Below are 19,102 nucleotides of genomic sequence, written 5' to 3' on the forward strand. Positions count from 1 at the left end.
CCCCGTGACCCTCCTGCCAGCCCGCGAGCCTTCGACAACTTCACGTGGCCTCAAGCGGCACCTAACCTGGCACAAGCCCCGCGCTGACTTCGCCGCCGCCCACCACTTGAGTAGCAGCAATCGGGTCGTTGTTGGTAACTGTTAAAATAACTCGGAGTTTAGGGCACGTGAGCGGATTGCAGTATTCTCAAACCACACGAACCCATGGTCCAGACGCGTTTTTACAAAATTCGCGTAACTTCGAGCACTTCCCAACTTATGTCACGAGCCGCGCAGCGTCGTTGTCCGCGCTTACCATCGAGCCCAGGGCTTCCCCAACACGCCAGTCTTCGACGACCACCACGTGCTTTACCAATCCAGTTATCGTTCCAATTGAGTTGTTACACGCCGCACGTGCCCGATGATTGATACAACCCGTCCCAAAGCGAGAAGAACTACGTCACGTGGGCACACGCGTCAGCTCTTGATTGTAAGCGCTCTTGCGCCACAGGAGACACTTCTAACCCAACAAACCGGTCTAATTAGGGGCCGTCCATAAATGACGTCACGCGATTTTGGACGATTTTTGACCCCCCCCCACTTCGTCACGCGGCGTCACAAAAATTCAGACCCTCCCTCAAATATGACGTCACAAAGCTCTGCCCCCCCCTCCCCCCAAATAAAAACATGCTTCAAATCGCTTTAAACTATTGCCGTTGTAGTGCGTATTTAATGTGGCGCTGCACTCTGATGTTGTAGGAGAAAACATTTATTAAAAAGTCTATTTAATTAAGTAGAACGTGTTGTCTATATTTATTTAAAGTTGCGCATTTTGATGTGACGATAGATTTCTCAACCCCCCCCCCCCTGGTCACACATCGTCACAAATGTCTGACCTCCCCCCCCCCCTAGGTGCGTGACGTCATTTATGGGCGGCCCCTTGCCCATTTATTAGCTTTGTTTATCAGCTGCAGAGCGCCTGAAGGTGGCAGAAAGTTGAATTTACAAGTCATTATGGCTTTCCGTGGAGCATTATGGGTAAAAGTAAATATGAACAGAACACCAATCTGTCTCCACATTGGTTTACCAATATTTGTAGGTTAATCAGCCGATTAAATACATCACCCAGCAGCATATAAGCATGCAAACCTTGGTAATGTTTCAACATTCCGTATCTCATGAGTGGTCAGGCTTGCGGCTGCCGATGTTAACACATTCCTGCGGAGGGAGCTGGTTAGGAACGTTGGGTTGCTCGGTCAATGGCCAGGGTCAACGGCGGCGTGGTGTATTCCGCAAATATGCCCGACTGTGAGGGCGGGCACAAGCCGGCGTGAGTAGGTTAAACGTTGAGTTTTATAAGGGCACCACGGGGTGACCAGCCCCTCCCCACCCAGCCCCCACCCCTCCCACCCCCCCACCCAGCCCCACTCTCCCCACCCAGCCCCCTCCCCACCCTCCTCACCCAGCCCCTCCCTGCCCTCCCCTCTCCAGCCCAGCCCCCACCGCCTCCCATTTTTGGATGCACGGCAGACGGACGGACGGACGCAATAATCCCCTGTGGGCTGGTAGAACCAGGTGGTTCCTACCAGTAATACGATATATCATTGGTATTACACACAGCAAACAGAGCCCCCTACTGCGCAAATGTGTTAGGACTTTCCTGAAAAAGTCACGAGACGCTCGCGATACCTTCTTGGATGAACAAGCTTATCAATAATAACAACCAGACGCTATCTTCTTGGTTCTTTCGGTAAAGTCACGTGGAAGGGAAATAATTAAAATAAAAAAAATAAAACATAATAAAATAATTTCTCACGACGTTTCGGCCACAACGCAAACAGCCGTCCTCAGGTGAAGACCTGTGGCCGAAACGTCGGGATAATTATATTTTATTGTTTTATTTTTATTATTTTATTATTTCCCTTCTACGTGACTTTACCGAAAGAACCAAGAAGATGAATCCCTGCAGTCACGAAAGCTTTAAATCGAAATTTAACCAGACGCTAGTGGCAAGAGCACTCCATCTGAACTACGGTGGCCCTGTCAAACACAAATCAGTAAATTGTATACAAACTAAATCTTGACTTTCGTGACTGTAGGAATTCATATTCTGTGGTTCTTTCGCGTAAAGTCACATAGATAGGTTCAAAGACAATAAGAAAAATAACAAAAAAACTACGACGTTTCGACTCTCAACGCAAGCGGGTCGTCATCGCTTGCGTTCCGATACAAACTAATTTCGCGGTTGTTGTGGAACGTCGCGGTCAAATCGAATATAATCTGATCTCTGTACTCTGTCTCTTGCAGATAAATAAAACTAATGTATCGAGTTAATCGGCCCATGGCGACCAATATTACGGAGCAGCATTTGAATGTCAAACATTGAACCCGTGTTGTTGATTAACGTCTACTCTGCCCGCATTGACGAGAGGCGATGCTAATGAATTGTAAGTCCCACTTGGCATATCATCGGTTTTATTTTTTTGGTCTGTGGCAGCATTAATAATGCATTGGGGTCCAATAATTAAAACAATACAGCAGGTGTCTGCGCATACATTGATCTCACGTTGGTTGCCATCTTTCAAGCGATGGCCTTAATTGTGAAACGTGAAAGTCGTTAAAATCCATCCGCGTGGCAAATGGGGTTTGTTTAAAAGTGCTGCACCCAATAACATCATTACACGACATAGCCATGAGCCACGATCGATACACTGCTGGATGAAGGTCTTCTTTTAAGCCATCCGCCAACCTTTCACAACTCTGAGAGGCAAAAACACGATCCGTCCAGCACCTGCAACGTCCTACCGTGCACGCAGATAGGGGCCGTCCATAAATGACGTCACGCGATTTTGGATGATTTTTGACCCCCCCCCCCTTCGTCACACGACGTCACAAAAAGTCAGACCCCCACTCAAATATGACGTCACAAAGCTCTGCCCCCCCCACCTCCAAAAAAATAAAACATGCTTCAAATCGCTTTAAACTATTGTCATTGTAGTGCGTATTTAATGTGGCGCTGCACTCTGATGTTGTAGGAGAAAACAATTATTCAAAAGTATATTTAATTAAGTAGAACGTGTTGTCTATATTTATTTAAAGTTGCGCATTTTGATGTGACGTCACATTTCTCACCCCCCCCCCCCCCCCCCCAGGTGCGTGACGGCATTTATGGACGGCCCCATATCAGAGTGAATGCTACGGAGGTGCGTCTTGTTGCACCGTCACCAATGGCTCTTTTTTGCCTTTTATTTTCAGACCCTTTGTGAATCCACTGCTGGATGAATGTCTCCCCATGCGGTATCGCTTGTGGAGAGGGGGGGGGGGGTGACCATACTTCACCATGTTGGGTCAGTGCGGGCTGGTGAACGTGGTGAGCATCGGACGCTGGGTCCGTCGTTGCAGGACAATGGATTTAGCAGCGCTGCCCTCTACTGGTGATAGAGCGGCCCTGCAGCAGCAGCAGCCTTGTAGCAGTAGCAGCAGCAGCAGTAGCCTTGCAGCAGTAGCAGCAGCAGTAGCCCTGCAGTAGCAGCCTTGCAGCAGTAGCAGCAGCAGTAGCCCTGCAGCAGTAGCCTTGCAGCAGTAGCAGCAGCAGTAGCCCTGCTTCAGCAGCCTTGCAGCAGTAGCAGCAGCAGTAGCCCTGCAGTAGCAGCAGCATAAGTAGCCCTGCTTCAGCAGCCTTGCAGCAGTAGCAGCAGCAGTAGCCCTGCAGTAGCAGCAGCAGCAGCAGCAACAGCGCTGCAGAAGAAGCAGCATCAGCACTGCAGCAGCAGTAGATAGCAGCCGAGACAACAACACCGGTTGTGTAGGCATCGTGGTCACAAAGCCCCCACGACCCGAGTGGCGTGTGGAGGTCGCGCATCCAGCAAGAGGATTGACAAAGCAACCCACACCTGTACATGCACACGCGCATTCAGATACACGTGCACTGCCCGACAGATTCACACGAAGAGTAGCATCATCAAATGCCAAGACGTGTTTCGCTTGCTCTTCAACATTTCTCATCATCCTCCATCGGTTTGCTGAAGAAAAAATGTTGACTTAAAGCTTTCGTGACTGCAGGAATTCATATTCTTTGGGTCTTTCGGTAAAGTGACGTAGGTAGATTTCGATTTAAAGCTTTCGTGACTGCAGGGATTCATTTTCTTGGTGCAGCAGGACGGCTGCTTTCGTTGTGGCCGAAACGTCGTGAGAATTTGATTTTATTGTGTTTTATTTTTATTATTTTCTTTGAACCTATCTACGTGACTTTACCGAAAGACCCAAGAATACAAAAAGAAAAATCCTAAGACGAATCGAGTTGCATATTTTCCCACGACGTACTCCCTCGATTTGCCTGGCCCCTGCCGGGTGGTGGAGGGTTATCGTTCACAAATTGGCCATCGGCATAAACCGCACGATCGAGTCCCCACAACGGAACCACTTTAGGGATCGTCACCAGTGCCGGATGACCCTAGTAGCACAAGTAGCTACACCACGTGTAGTAGCTACACGTGTAGTAGCTACTACATGTGTAGCTACAACACGTGTAGTAGCTACAACACGTGTAGTAGCTACTACATGTGTAGCTACAACACGTGTAGTAGCTACAACACGTGTAGTAGCTACTACATGTGTAGCTACAACACGTGTAGTAGCTACAACACGTGTAGTAGCTACTACATGTGTAGCTACAACACGTGTAGTAGCTACAACACGTGTAGTAGCTACTACATGTGTAGCTACAACACGTGTAGTAGCTACAACACGTGTAGTAGCTATACATGTAGTAGCTACACATGCTACGGGCCCCGCACTTTCAAAGGCCCCGCGCTAGATGCTTTCAAGCTATCAATTCCGGTTCAGTGGTTCTGCACTTGCTCTATTTCTATAGTACTATACTGCCTTGAACTTTTATGAACGACTGAGTGTTTAAGGTTAGCAATTTGTCGTATTATCTATGCTGTATAGAAATTGAAAACATACAATTATTTTACTATGCAAGTTAAAAATGTGCGTGTTTTAATATTTACGTGTTTTTATTTTAGGGCCCCTTTATAACAGATGCTACAGGATGAAAGTCATAAAACCTCTTTTGACAGTATTAAATTATGATAATAGGGGTTTCCCCTTTCTGGCAATAAAACAGGTGTTAAGATGTTAAAACACCAAACTGAAACATTTGCAAGAAAGGGGAAAACCCTATTATCATCATTTAATACTGGCAAAGGAGGTCTCGTGATGTAGCTGCTCAACCCCGAGCTCTCATTGCCCTGATAGTGCATTGTCTTTGTGCCGTTCGCCTTTTGGCGTCCTCTGGTCTAACACCGTTTGAGACGAGGCTCTAAAGAAAGCTGTCTCTGGTGTGGACCAATCAGTTTCAAAGACAATGCACATACTGTCAAAGCATGCTTTTTTTTCGCATGTTCACCACAAGTTTACGTGGTAAATGCAGATATGATTCCTTGCAAAGGTTTCAGGTTGATGTTTTAACATCTTAACACCTGATTTGTTGCCAGAAAGGGGAAACTCCTATTATCATAATATGCTACTTAGCTTACTCCGGCACTGATCGTGAGACAATCCCACACGCGTGCGACAACGTTCACGCACAAAAAAAACCGTGGCTACCCGCAAGAGCGTCGCGGGCCGACATTTTACCAATCCAAGCCGGATTGTATTTTTTGTTTGTTAACAACGCGACAGATGTTTGTTTGTTAACAACGCAACTTTGCGAATGGTTAAAAAAAATCCACCGCGAAATCTGCCGTATAGAGGCACGCGGGAAACTCGTGTCGCCATCTGACGGCGAAAATCTCTCCACTCCGGCTCAAAAGTGGATTTGGCAGCTCCTGAAAAAAAAGCAAAGAGAGAGAGAGAAGAGTCGCAACTCCGATGAGTCCGAGTGTGTCCGATACCGTCGATTCTAGAATGTCAGGATGTCGCAATGGAAGATGTGAGGGAGGATGCGGAATTAAAACACATTTTGTAGATAGAACACTAACAGCGGCGTGAGTCGCCATACGGGCGCTCAGAAAAGTCGCTAGATGGCGCTAGACCAAGGGGTTGTCGGGTCGAGCAAACAACACCAACAACAGCAAACCGTGTCAACCCACACGGTTTACCCACCCCGTATTCTTGTGCAGGGAAATTGAGTTTCAAGGTCCATACAACGTACAGCCGTTTCAATGCGGGCAACAAAAACAATTTATTATTTTTGTCTGTTTGTGTTTCTCCCTTGTGATGGGACTTTGTCGGATGAACGTTGGTATGCAACGAGTGCACCTCGCCACAACGTCGCCGGCGTGGGCACGTGGGGTTCCGAATATCAGAAGCAAGAGCGTTCCAGACGGCCGCTGAAGCGCATCTGAAAGCGCGGCCACCGCATCGCGCGGCGCTTTCTGCTGTGCTTCTGCGACCGTCTGGAACGCTCTTCCGTTCCGATTATAAGGAAGCCACCGGAGTTGTGCACTTTTAAAACATCCTCGAGATCGACGAACTAATTTGTGCAGAAACTGCTTTTTGTGTTTCGTTGTCCTCCGCCCACACCTCTGATTACCATCGTTGGCTACGTATGGTGTGAAAAAAGTTCAACATCCGTACACACAAAACTCTAAATGAAGGAATTGGCTGAGCATGCGAAGGAGGAGCTGGGAACCCTTACACAAAATGGTCTTCATACTCCACTCAGCATTAGCAGTACAGTATTGTTAGCGTGTTTATCGATACTCCAATAGAGCCTATCATATATTGTTCGTATGTAAGAAATAACGTTGTCGGCAACACATCCCCATGTAGTCTACAATGGTATAACGAACCCTCTTAGCGCTGATTTGGTTAGCGCTCGTTTCTTCAGGAAGGCATCTTGATCGCTAACCGAGGTCTCTGCCTGTATTTGTTAAAAGCCTTAGAGTTTTATTATTGTTCACCGAATGACCGTTTTTTTTTACCACCGATTAAGCCTTTTTTTCAAGTAACAAAACACTCCACAATGTGATACAACGAAAGGCTTTCTTTATTTACCATCATGTTAAATATTCCTAACACTAACAGCGAGATACTGGAAGCGGGAAAAAACAAACAATTACCCATATGAGAAACGGCAAAGGAAATCATAAAATTAAAAAAACGTCCCCCACCCACCCCCCCCTAAGTTTTTCATTTAAAAGAAATAAAAACACTGCACAAGAGTAACACGTCCTGCACACACATGCACATTCCAAGCAGAGCCTGACCAAAAAAATTGTCAAATCCCACCTCTGGCTGCAGAAGCAATAACATCAGCCAACATTGTAGGGAGAGAGAGAGAGAAACTAAATCGAAGGAAAAACAAAAGAGAGGGCAAGGGGGGAAGTGGGAGGACTTTGAAGGGGGGTAGAGACACTTTTACAATTCTGGGAAATGAGGAGGGGAGGTTTTGTCCAATGCACTGAAGAAAAAAAGAAGAGAAATCGTCTCTGGGCTCTCTGTTGCCCGGCAGTCGCTCCTGATAGAACTGTGCTTGGGGAGGGTGAGCGAGTGCACCATTCACCCGAACGCAATTCAGTCTGTTCTCCCATTCACGAGTGTTTTCACAGCGCCAATTGGAAATAGCGCGATCGAGTGAACGGAACTACGTCGCGCGAGTCGGAGCAAGCGGTAGTACGGCTGCCTCGGCGTAGCGTCGCACAAGGCATCGGGATACTGCTGGATGCTTCTAGATGCTACCCACGCACCTCGGTCTTTGTTCAGCTTGCGTTACGCATCTCACCGTGTTATCGCGGACTGTGCTTTACCCTATATTATATATTATTTATTATAACGCGATTTAATTTTTTCCCCGTAACGCGTTGTTCTTCAGGAACGCATCTACCGCGTTACAGGAGAACAGACTGTACAATATTTTTTTTCTAAATTTCCCAGCGCCCACGTTCGTTAAAAATCACCGCACGAAACTTTCGAGTGGATTACAACGTGCAGCTGTTAAAACCGTGACATGATCTAGCTCGGGCGTTCTAAGTCCCATTCCAAGTGGTTCTGTTTGTATTACAACTACTCCGATTGCCGTAGTTAAAGTAGCGTTTATTAGCAATGTCAGCCTAGAAATGTGCAGAGTTATAGTTGTGACGTTGACTCAAGACGATCATCCACTCGACGGTCAAGGTGCTAATATTTATACAAAATAATCTCTATTTCCCCCACCTTAGAAAAAAAGTACAAAGGACGACATTAAATAAAGTAGAAACAATAGAAAAATGTTCAACGTTAGAAAATGTAAAGCATAAAAGGATGTTAGTTTTAAGCTCATCACGCAAGTGTACCGTTATAAAATCGACACGTTCATGATTAAATTTCACCTCGTCGGAAACCGTAATATTCCAACGCATCACGCGTGAAGAAGCCCAGAGTTGCGTTGTTTCTGAAAAGATTTCGAGAAGAGACGTCGATCCGCCGTAATCTCGTACACAACTTCGGGGCCGTTCTCATCTAAAATTAAAAAATCCCAGAGTGCACCGGTGTGACGTGGGCAGCACTTAAGTGGCATTTGATCTTTCAAGGGAAATACTTTAAGGGGCTCATCCACAAACGAACAGCGTTTTCCCAAGGTCACACGCGCAGAGCGCCATGTGGCTTGGGCAACTCAGTGGCAGTGGGTTTTCATCAACTGCGGTTGGAAAGCAAACTTGGGCATGAAAGACACGGGCGCTTATTAGGAGAGGTGGTGCGTGTGTACGGAGGTGTGGGAGACAGAGAGACTGGGGCGGGGGCGGGGGCGGGGGGGTTACGTGAGTTTCAGAGAGAGTGAGCACAACACTTAAAGCAAGTTTAATTCTTATGGCTGACCCCTGACACCCTGTTCAACACCTTGCTTCTGCACATCTTTACAATGCTTTGGTGATGGCAGTGGAATCAGGTGAATCATCGCAAGCCAAACATCAGTTAATACATACAGTTACGTGTAACTATATATATAGTTGTAGCTATGCAAGGAGAAATAAAATCAAGCGAGTGCCCATTTTAAAAAATGTCGCAAAATCATAAAATCTACGTTAAAAAAGCAAAAAAAAAATCCTCGATCGATACACAATGCACATCCTTTTCACTCTGCACTTAGATCACTGACATTACAGCCGTCTCGTGGTTGTTTCATATCCGAAAAGGCTGACGAAAGCACGACTTGCGTTTTTCAGCTCCTAGCCAAATAAACGTCGACCGGAATTACATCTATGTTATATGCGAATGTGCAGACTATTATTATTCTCATTATGATGAATGTTTTTTTTTTTTTAACGGCGAAGTACACGACGGGTAACGGAATGGACGGACGGATGATGCGATGAGAAATGAGATGAGCAGGCCCGGGTCACGGTGGTTTATGGCCAGCAAATTGAATGGCCACAAAAGTCCAAATGAACGTCACCGTCTAAACCATCGCCCCATCCTCCTCCTGCCCCTGCTCTTGTTTTGTGGTTCCGACTCTGCCTCACTTCTCATCCAGAGCCAGGGGCAGGTACAGATCCTGCGGACAAAGGAACACACGGCAACAATTAGCTCCGCTGCATCTGTGTGGCTATCGAGGTTATTCAGCCTCTCAAGTGGCCTCTCCGGAGGCTTGGTGGATGTTAGGGAAATGGCCCTGTGGATCGCCGGTGCAGGGGGCAGTGTGCTTGCCATCGCGTGATTGACGGTTCTAGCTCTGTTAAGTTTGTTAATTGGTGACGAAAAAAATTTGCTTGACAAAGTTTTTTTTTTTACTTCAGTCAGTCGACAAAATCACGACAGTTTACGCACCGCGTTTCCAAGATCGCTCATGAGAGCACGAGTTTGGCACGTGCTCTTTGGCACATCTCAGTCTCAAGCGTGCCATCTGTGGGTCGTCTGTCAACGTGCGTTGACACTCACCAAATCGGCTCTTTTGTTGCGCGCGCAATTAAAAACGCCGATGGCCAAATAAAGCGGCGTGCGATCGGACGCGGGGGGCCCGACAGGCTGGGTTTACGAGCAGCCCAAACCACGCGGGCAGCGGGGACACCCGCGGTGCAACGAGGGTGCGGGGCGGGCGAGTGAGCGAGACGGTCCTCCTCCGCCTCCATTCGCAGAGTAGGTGACGTCGTTCTAACGGCACGCCTAAGTTTGCGTGCTCCCAATTCTCTTGCAAACAAACAAACAAAAAGGACACCTCATTGAAAAGGGCGCTGACGAATAAGCCAGGGGATGCAATTGTTGTTATGCGAGAGGGGCGCGAAATTTGTAACGTGCCGCCGAGTTTGTACGCGTGATATCGCGCTTTGAGCTACCAACTTTCGCCGCGTATCAACCCGTGTGACATGATTTTTCCAGGTATGGCGCACTGAGCTATACAGCTATTTTTCCGAAGCTGTTTGGCCACTAATGATAGCTCAACGAAGTGGCTTATCATGTAGACATTTATAGCAGCCAAATACTCTCAACGCAGGTTTCTAAATGTGGAGGGAAAAACCCGGAGGGCCTGGAGGAAAATCCACGCGACAACGGGGAGAGAGACGCCACGCAAACTCCTAAAGTATGCAAGCGTCAGGGTCGGGATGGAACCCACAACCTCCTGGATACCAGGTGAGGAAGTAAACATCTCGCCACCGATAACATTTTTTATACTTCATATAGCATCGTCACTTACTCAAATTGCATCTCAAAACGCTGCTGTAGAAATTGTAACGAGCACAGTTTTCGCACGGAGTCACGGGTAGCCACAGGCAAGCGGGAAGGGGGTAGCCACAACCGGCGCGGAACAATTTCCCAAACTCCGTGGCCCTATGTTGGGATGTTTGGCCAACTCCACGGGGAAAATCTTTGCTCACTTTGAACGAGGGTGACAGTCCGCACCGGCTCAAGGATTCACAGAATGATTCCCTCCCATGGACCAAAGGTTCAACGCAGGCATGGGCCCAACGATCGGCGCGCGCGCTTCCGCTAGGCCGTGCCACCGGCCACGATTAAATATGTGCGATAAAAAAAAACTCTTGACAATAATTTCGTCCCGTGCAGACCAGGCTCGAGAGCCCAGTTGCTCTGCGGCTGCCAGATGTTGAACCGAGAGACGTACAGCCTCGCTGGCACGTGTTCGTATTTTGCCTGCACGCCTCCGCGTACAGTGCATGCATACCTCCTCCACGGGGGTTCACGGCGCAGAATGAGTATTTGGCGCGACGACTGCCGACGTATCCCGCGAGGAACAAGAGCCGAGAGGGTTCGCAGCGAATTTCCGCTCGTTTGATTTACTCGGAATATTTGCCCCACCACCTTCCCTTTGTATCTACCACGTGCATCATTCGTTCGTATCGTTTCATAAGAGATTTATTTTCTCAACGTGACCTCCTTACACGGTGATGAATGACGGGCTGGTCCGACCCGCCAGGTGGCACGGTGGTTAAAGCATGGCTGCTCACAATTAGGTCACAAGTTCAAGTCTTGGTCAGGTGTTAAATTAGCCCTTCATCTTGTTGGGGGTGAATACAACTAATACCATATTAAGGGAAGTCTGCAGTGGCTGACTCATCCCCCCAACATCATCATTTGCCATGGTCAATCCACCGCTTGGATGAAAGCCTCCGCAACCCGCGACAATCTCTCACAATTCTTTGATGCAATAAAGCCACCTTGCACCCATCTCTTCGGATGGACGTGCTCCCAGACGCGTTCCATTCCTTTGCTGCCACTCCGTCATGATTCTTGACCATTTGCCATCATGGCTCCGAGTGACGTGTCCTGCCCAAGCTCCCCCACCATAAGAATGAGACGAGCAAGGCCCCGCTCTCGTTTGAGGCTGAATCCACCGTGGCTTTTGACCTTTCAACTGTGCCAACTCCAGCCAACTACAGCGGTTTATTCCTTCTCCGAGGACACCTTACGATGCGAGGGTGGGGGTTGAGGGTGAGGGGGGGTCGGGGGTCGGGTGCTCTGACCTTGTTGCGCCGGAGGCTGGACGGGCTGGAGGGGGAGCTGGGAGACGGCGCCGAGCGCGGCGTCGACAGCTGGCTGCCGCTGCCGCCGTTCACTGCACACGCGGGCGACACGCGGGCGATTTTCGGGTGAAACGCGGGCGACACACGGGGGCGACACACGGCGTGGGAGCGCAAGTCAGGACCACGCGCGGGAGGCAACGTCGGCTGCGACGGGGAACCCCCCACTCCTCCTCTCGCTTCTGGAAATGATCAACGCGTCGCCGAACATTGTTACGCAGCCAACAAGCTTCCTGTGGGGTTGTTAGGACGGTGGCCTGTGGTCGTCGGTGGACCTCCCTGTGACTCGACTGGCGCTGGGAAGGGGCTGCCAGCTCAACCATGAATCCTGGTTGAGCCTCCCAGGAACCCACTGCGCGTCCGTGGGTCGCTGCTTGTCCCAACGTCAGCAATTGATATTTTTACGCCTCTCTGCCTTGGTTCTTTAGGTAAAATAAAAAATAGAAATAGAAAATAGTGATTTTTTAATTTAACATTTTTTTATTTTTCATTTTTATTGTAGATTTGTTGTTTGTTTTCTATCTACGTGACTGTACCGAAATAACCAAGAATATGAATTCCTGCAGTCACGAAAGTTTTAAGTCTAAATTTAACCGCTCTCTGCCTCCGTTTAATTCCCCTCCATATCCCCGTCCCACTGCATTTTGCGATGCAGATGAGCTGCATCGCAAAAGGCAGGATACGGAGGCTTGCAGTGGATGGGGAATACCACGGGGTGGACATGGGACGTGGGTGGGGATATGATTGGTAAGGGGGGGCGGTGAATATTGACAGTAAGGGCGGAACGAACGGACCCCCTTCGCGATGCGACGAATCGTCGTGATTCAGGGTCGCGAACTGTTTCGACGATATTCCTATTTTTTAAACACTGGTGCACGTAGTGGCCTCTGGTGGCTGGCCGATTGTATATAATACACACATCGAAAAAAAAAAGATCGATGCTTTACACTCGCTAATTCAGTACGTGCGTTGCGTAAGTAAAAACAAAATTCTACATTAATCGGCCTAGGAGGGGGTGTTAAGATGATTAGGTTCCATTACAGACGAGGTCTTCTGACCCCCCCCCCTCTCGCCGCTCCCCTCGTTGCTGTTACCCTCCTCCCACGACGGCGCTAATTACGAGTGTCGCTGCCTCTAATAGAAGCAAATGAGTGGGCGGTGGGGAAATGCAATTTTAAATACCGGAGACAGTGCCCGTCCGCGCGCGCGTCCGCCGTAAGGCAGCGGAGCAGAGTTGACGCGCGACAGTGCCACTTAATGAAAACAGATCCAGGGGATCGGCGGGCAGGGCGACTCTGAACAAATAATTATTTATGTCCTTCTCGACCGCAGTTTAGATTCCGTGTCTGCGAATCGTCGTCGTCACCACCACCGTCATTATTTTCATCGCACGAAGCGTCGGCTTCGGGGGAGAGGGAGGGGGGGGGTATGGGGAAGCGGTGTGGATCGTTTCACTCGGTGCCAGTGGCAGACGCATTTTGGAAGTTGGCGGTGGTGGCCTGCGCGTGAACGGTTCCCAGCGGTGACGCCTTAGATTATAAATAGTAATTTATCGTTCGTAGCGCACGCAGACTCCATTCACTCTAAGAGAAAGAACAGAACGAATCCGATTACATGCATTGATGTGCTTGGTTACCAAGAGAAGTTTCGTGGTTCTATAGCATGCATTACACGCACGCAACTGCTGGCTGCTCACGCGGTACCGAGCTGAGGGACGATTGCGCGCCACATCTGTGATTCAAGATTCTTCTTGGTTCTTTCGGTAAAGTCACGTAGAAGGGAAATAATAAAATAATATTTCCCTTCTACGTGACTTTACCGAAAGAAGGGAAATAATACAATAATATTTCCCTTCTACGTGACTTTACCGAAAGAACCAAGAAGATGAATCCCTGCAGTCACGAAAGCTTTACATCGAAATTTAATTATTTTATTATGTTTTATTTTTATTATTTTATTACTTCCCTTCTACGTAACTTTACCGAAAGAACCAAGAAGATGAATCCCTGCAGTCACGAAAGCTTTACATCGAAATTTAATTATTTTATTATGTTTTATTTTTATTATTTTATTACTTCCCTTCTACGTGACTTTACCGAAAGAACCAAGAAGATGAATCCCTGCTGCAGTCACGAAAGAAGCTTCACATCGAAATTCAAGATTCTGTCAACGAGCACACTCGAAAGGGGAGAAAAGTAGCAGACTCGAAATTGACCGTGGTTCTCGTCCAAGATGTTGACGCTATCCTTCTTTTGGCAACGTCGAAAATTGTTTTGGGTGTCCGGGGACACCTCCCGCCCTGTGCTCAATGGACCGCGTGGGGCTGTTGTGCGCTGGTCCCAGCTGGGAATGGGTATGTTTTCTTGTCTGGACGGCGTAGGCCTCTGCAGAGGCACCTGCAGCTTCACGGCGACGCGGGGACGCCGACTACGACCAGAATAAATCACAGGAATGATTTTCTTTCTGTGAGAATCTAACGCGCACATTCTTTTTTTTGTACGCGTTTGATCAAAATTGGAGGAATGAGGTTTCGCACGGAGGCAAGAATGAACGTAAAAGAGACGCGGCCGATTTGATGTAACAAAAAAAAAACGCCCGGAGAAATGAATAAATAAATATAAAAAGGGACATCATGCAAGCCAAAGATTAAATGTCAAGAATGTAAAACGAAAGCGCATAAAACGCGTGACGAGATTAATAGCACCGCGTTTGATGGCTTCGTGCATTCGCAAGTTGAAAGGTAAAGCGTGCGAGGGATTTAACTTCCAAGAGAGGAGGCGTTCATATCAATTGAGGGGGGCCGGCGATCGCGACGGGGTCACGTGGGCTCCGAGCCGCTCCGATGCGGCCGCAGCTCCCACAACCACCGTTCCCCCCCCCCCTCCGGATTTTCTCCTTCCATTTATTCCCCGCCGATCACCGCGTCCGTCCGATATTCTCTCTCCTCAATCTCCCCCCACTCCACACCCCTCTCTCTCCCTCGCGGAGCATTACGCGACCACCTGGAGTCATCCCCTATTGTTTTCCGACCCATTTAACGCCGCGCGTGGCGCACAGCTGTCTGGCTCGGTTTCTGGGCCCCCGTTATGACCTCTCCCTCCTCCTCGTCTGACACAACCCCCCCCCCCTCCCTACCCCCTCCCCCAGCACACACAACCCGACTTCTCTCCATGCGGTCTTATACCCCGATCGCCGCCGCCGCCACCATTCTCCAACCAGCACCGTACCCCGCCATTCCTTTCTGATATTTGATCGTCTGGAGGACGCGGTGATTCAGCCCTGCTGCTGTGCAAGTCGGTGGCCCATTTCAAAGGCGAGGTTCGGTTGCTCATGATGGACCGCTCAACATTGTAATATTATTATTATTAAATAATAATAACAACGCGGTGGTTTATGTTGAGGGTGCAATGATAGATATCCTCCTGCCTCTACCCCGGAGTTGCTTTGATGAACCGTTGCAATGAGATTCAAGAATAAATGATTTTGTCAATGTAGCAAGGAATAGAAATGCCTCTGTAGCGGAGAAATTGAGCAAATGCTTAGAACGAATAACCACCGCTTCTCAAGCGATATGATCGATGAATATGTATGTTGAACCTTCTTGGTTCTTTCGGTAAAGTCACGTAGAAGGAAAATAATAAAATAATAAAAATAAAACATAATAAAATAATTCTCACGACGTTTCGGCCACAACGCAAGCAGCCGTCCTCAGGTGAAGAAACAGGTCTGTCGAGAAGACAGCGTCTGAATGACACGCCCCAGACAGACCTGTTTCTTCACCTGAGGACGGCTGCTTGCGTTGTGGCCGAAACGTCGTGAGAATTATTTTATTATGTTTTATTTTTATTATTTTATTATTTTCCTTCTACGTGACTTTACCGAAAGAACCAAGAAGATGAATCCCTGCAGTCACGAAAGCTTTAAATCGAAATGTATGTTGAACTTCTTTCACACGTAACAAAGCTGGTGCAAAAGAAGTTCAACAAACATGCGCTAATCAGAAGCTCAAGAGTTGATTTCAATCGTATCAATCGATGTATCATTCTACCCCCAGTTTGTGTATCTAACTGGGTAGTTTCAACAGCAGTTCTGTTATATCTTCTTACAATGGCTGCATGTTTAACATGGGGCGACTCACTGCTCCGCGAGAGTTCCAAATGGAATCTTGGTTCTCTAGTGCGATGATGCCAAATACACAGGAGGAAAAACACTGGGAGAAAGACACCTACCAACGTCACACAATTAGGTTCATATCTGACTGAATATGCTCTGGCATGTGTGCAAAACATGGGTAGTACATCCCCCGCACCTCCGATTAGCATGGTTGGCTACGTACGGTGCGAAATAAGTTCGACATACTTACATGCATCATTCGACCTCCTTTGCCAGTACCAAAATATAATAATAGGGTTTTTCCCCTTTTTTCTGGCAACAAAACTGAAACACTTTTACAAGGAATCATGTCTGCATTAACCACAATACTTGTGGTCAAAATGCAAACAAAAAACACACTCTGATAATAAATGCATTGTCCTTGAAACTGATTGGTACACACCAGAAACGGCTTTCTTTTGAGCCTCGTCTCAATTGGTGCTATACCAGTGGACGCCAAAATGCGTACAGCACAAAAACAACGCAGTATCAAAGTAAAGAGGGCTCGGGGTGAGCATCTACATCATTAGACCTCCTTTGCCAGTACCACAATATAATAATAGGGGTTTTCCCCTTTTTTCTGGCAACAAAACTGAAACCTTTTTACAATGAATCATGTGTGCATTAATCACAATGCCTGTGGTCAAAATGCAAACAAAAAACACACTCTGATAATTGAGACGAGGCTCCGACATGATTCCTTGTAGAAAGGTTTCAGTTTTGTTGCCAAAAAAAAGGGGAAAAACCCTATTATTATACTTACATGTACTGCCACGTGTTTCAGACATGAAGATGATGCAAACCGCACGTGCAACTACAACACTGCCTTTACCCCCTCGAAGTTCCACTTCAAACCACAGTCCTCTCTTGGGAGCCACTCAGACGAAAAAAAAAACTTCCATCGTCCTCTCCCAACCGACGGTGCCAGATCCCCCCTCTCTCTTCACGCTCACTTATTTATTGGCCGCACAGTGTAACACGAAATAACGCGTTGCTTTAAAACCGGCGTGGGGGAACGCACGAGCGGAGAGGGAGAGAGAGACAGAGAGAACGCGCACCTGATCCGCCAGGCGACTTGCTCCGGATGGACGGGCTCTTGGCTCCGCTGCGGCGAGGCACAGACGGTGGTCCCCCCTTCCCGGCGGTCGATTTGAGGCCGCGGCAGTCTGCTGAAACACGAGCCGGGACGGGACATCCCGAGCAGTTACGCCGGCTCCTCGCGCGAGCCGTCGGGCTTGCTTGCGGCTAACCGAATCGCTCGCGAAATTGGCCGCGAATCTCGATCATCGTCCCCGCGGCTGCTTTTGTTCACATCTGAGCCCGGTAGCCACGCCGCGCCACGATGAGGAAATTAAATGGCTCGTTTTTACTTTATGCTGCGGGTGACGAAATGCGTCCTTAAATAATCGCCGAGCAGATCGACGCTCGTCAGCGGTGAGGGTTTCTTCTCTCTACCGTAAAAGCAACCGGTCACACAATTTGCTCACGACCGGTTGCAGAGACACCCATCGACAATGGATTCAGTTTGCGAGTGACCAAGTTGCTAGTGACCAAGTTGCGAGTGACCAAGTTGCGCACGCCGACCGCTACGGACCCGGATTCACAGCACCAACGGCGCGCCTCTCTTGCGCGGGACCTCTTGCACAACATTGCCAACAAAAGCCCCGGCACAACGATCCGGCCTGGGCTCGCACCAACCGGAGCTCCCATCTCTTCGGAGCGCCGATCACGTAGAGCTGCCGGATTAGAAGGTACAACTGAGTGGAATTAAATCAAAATCCCCCATTAAAGCCCTAAATATATTTTTTAGCCCATCAGCTTATGGCACTTCCAGGCTTACGCTATCCGGCGGCATTTGTTTCGGCAGGGAAACTCTGGGCAGGTTTTGACCACGTGTCTCTCATCAGCTAAGTCAAGCTTGTGATGATAAACAGCACTGCGAGATTTATCAGCTATGTCAGTGTGAGTGGCTCATGTGACCCACAACAGCAGGTCATTGATTGATTCCAACCAATGACTGCAAACGGCAATATTGTTTAAAAAATCTAAATTCACTGGAGAAATTATCTGTTTATAGTTTTACCCATAATCCACTGCAGGAAGGAGCAGTGGTGCAGTGGTTAGCCTACGAAGCTATCACCAAAAGAGCCAGCGTTTAATTCCTGATCACGGTTAAAAATGTCATCATTCTCATAACACCATTAAAATAATCTTCATGCGAATCAATTCATGAACTTAAGTATTTCACGCCGCCGTAATGCAGTACTATGAAGAAACGTAGCGTGCCCATCGTGCAATGTGTACAAGTCTCGTGAAGTCGCGCACGTTGCTCGGAGCGCACGGGCGGCGAGACATTTCGGTTTTGCTCGCTCACGTTTGAACGTTTGAACCCTGCACCCGAGACGGTGGGGGGCGGCAAGAGTGGGGGGCGGGAGGGGGGTTGGCCGCATGCTGTGGTTTAATGAGAGAGAAATCATCTACTGCTGGGAGACAATCCCCTCCAGCCATGACTGCCGGGGTCAAAAGGCCACCGTGTTAGCGATCCCAGCCAAATGGAGGCAGCGAAGTCGCTCGACCTAATTTAGCTGAATTCGTTTAAAGGGTAAAGTTGCAGCCCTGCAACTTCTTGCTCACATCGCCGCTGGTAGAAAGGTGCTGCCACCAGACGGAGCTCCAGAGAGCCTCTCTACGGGGGAAATTTGGCCGATTCTTTAACATTTGATTTGCCGGGTGCGCAGAAGGTTGCCTGGGGTCATCTTCTTAGGTTTTTTTTTCGGTAAAGTCACGTAGAAAGTAAAATAAAATAAAAACAAAAATCACGACGTTTCGGAGCCAACACAAGTCTCCGTCATCAGGTGGGACCGTCACAGCCAGATTAGCTGTATCAAGTGCAGTCACGAAAGCTTCAAATCTAAAGCTTCAAATCTAGAATTAGTTGCCTGGGGTGGTGGATTTAAGCAAGTGCCAAGCCGGGAGATCAAATCAAACTGTCGACCTCTGGATTACAAGTGAAA

General features: G+C 48.3%; 1 protein-coding gene across 3 annotated transcripts in view; it reads right to left on the reverse strand.

Moving 5' to 3' along the window:
- Positions 1-6,955: 6,955 nt before the first annotated feature.
- Positions 6,956-19,102, reverse strand: part of LOC144937641 (neuronal migration protein doublecortin-like) — a 65,689-nt gene continuing 53,542 nt past the window's right edge. For all 3 annotated transcript variants that reach the window (XM_078865014.1, XM_078865012.1, XM_078865013.1), the window contains 3 exons: positions 17,147-17,257; positions 11,880-11,971; positions 6,956-9,457 (listed from right to left, as the gene is read on the reverse strand). In XM_078865014.1, coding sequence (XP_078721140.1) covers positions 9,422-9,457; positions 11,880-11,971; positions 17,147-17,257 — 239 coding nt within the window. In that variant the 3' untranslated portion in view covers positions 6,956-9,421. The remainder of the gene's footprint in view (positions 9,458-11,879; positions 11,972-17,146; positions 17,258-19,102) is intronic.

The sequence above is a fragment of the Lampetra fluviatilis genome, chromosome 19 (assembly GCF_964198595.1).
Source record: "Lampetra fluviatilis chromosome 19, kcLamFluv1.1, whole genome shotgun sequence".
In the NCBI taxonomy this organism is placed as follows: domain Eukaryota; kingdom Metazoa; phylum Chordata; class Hyperoartia; order Petromyzontiformes; family Petromyzontidae; genus Lampetra; species Lampetra fluviatilis.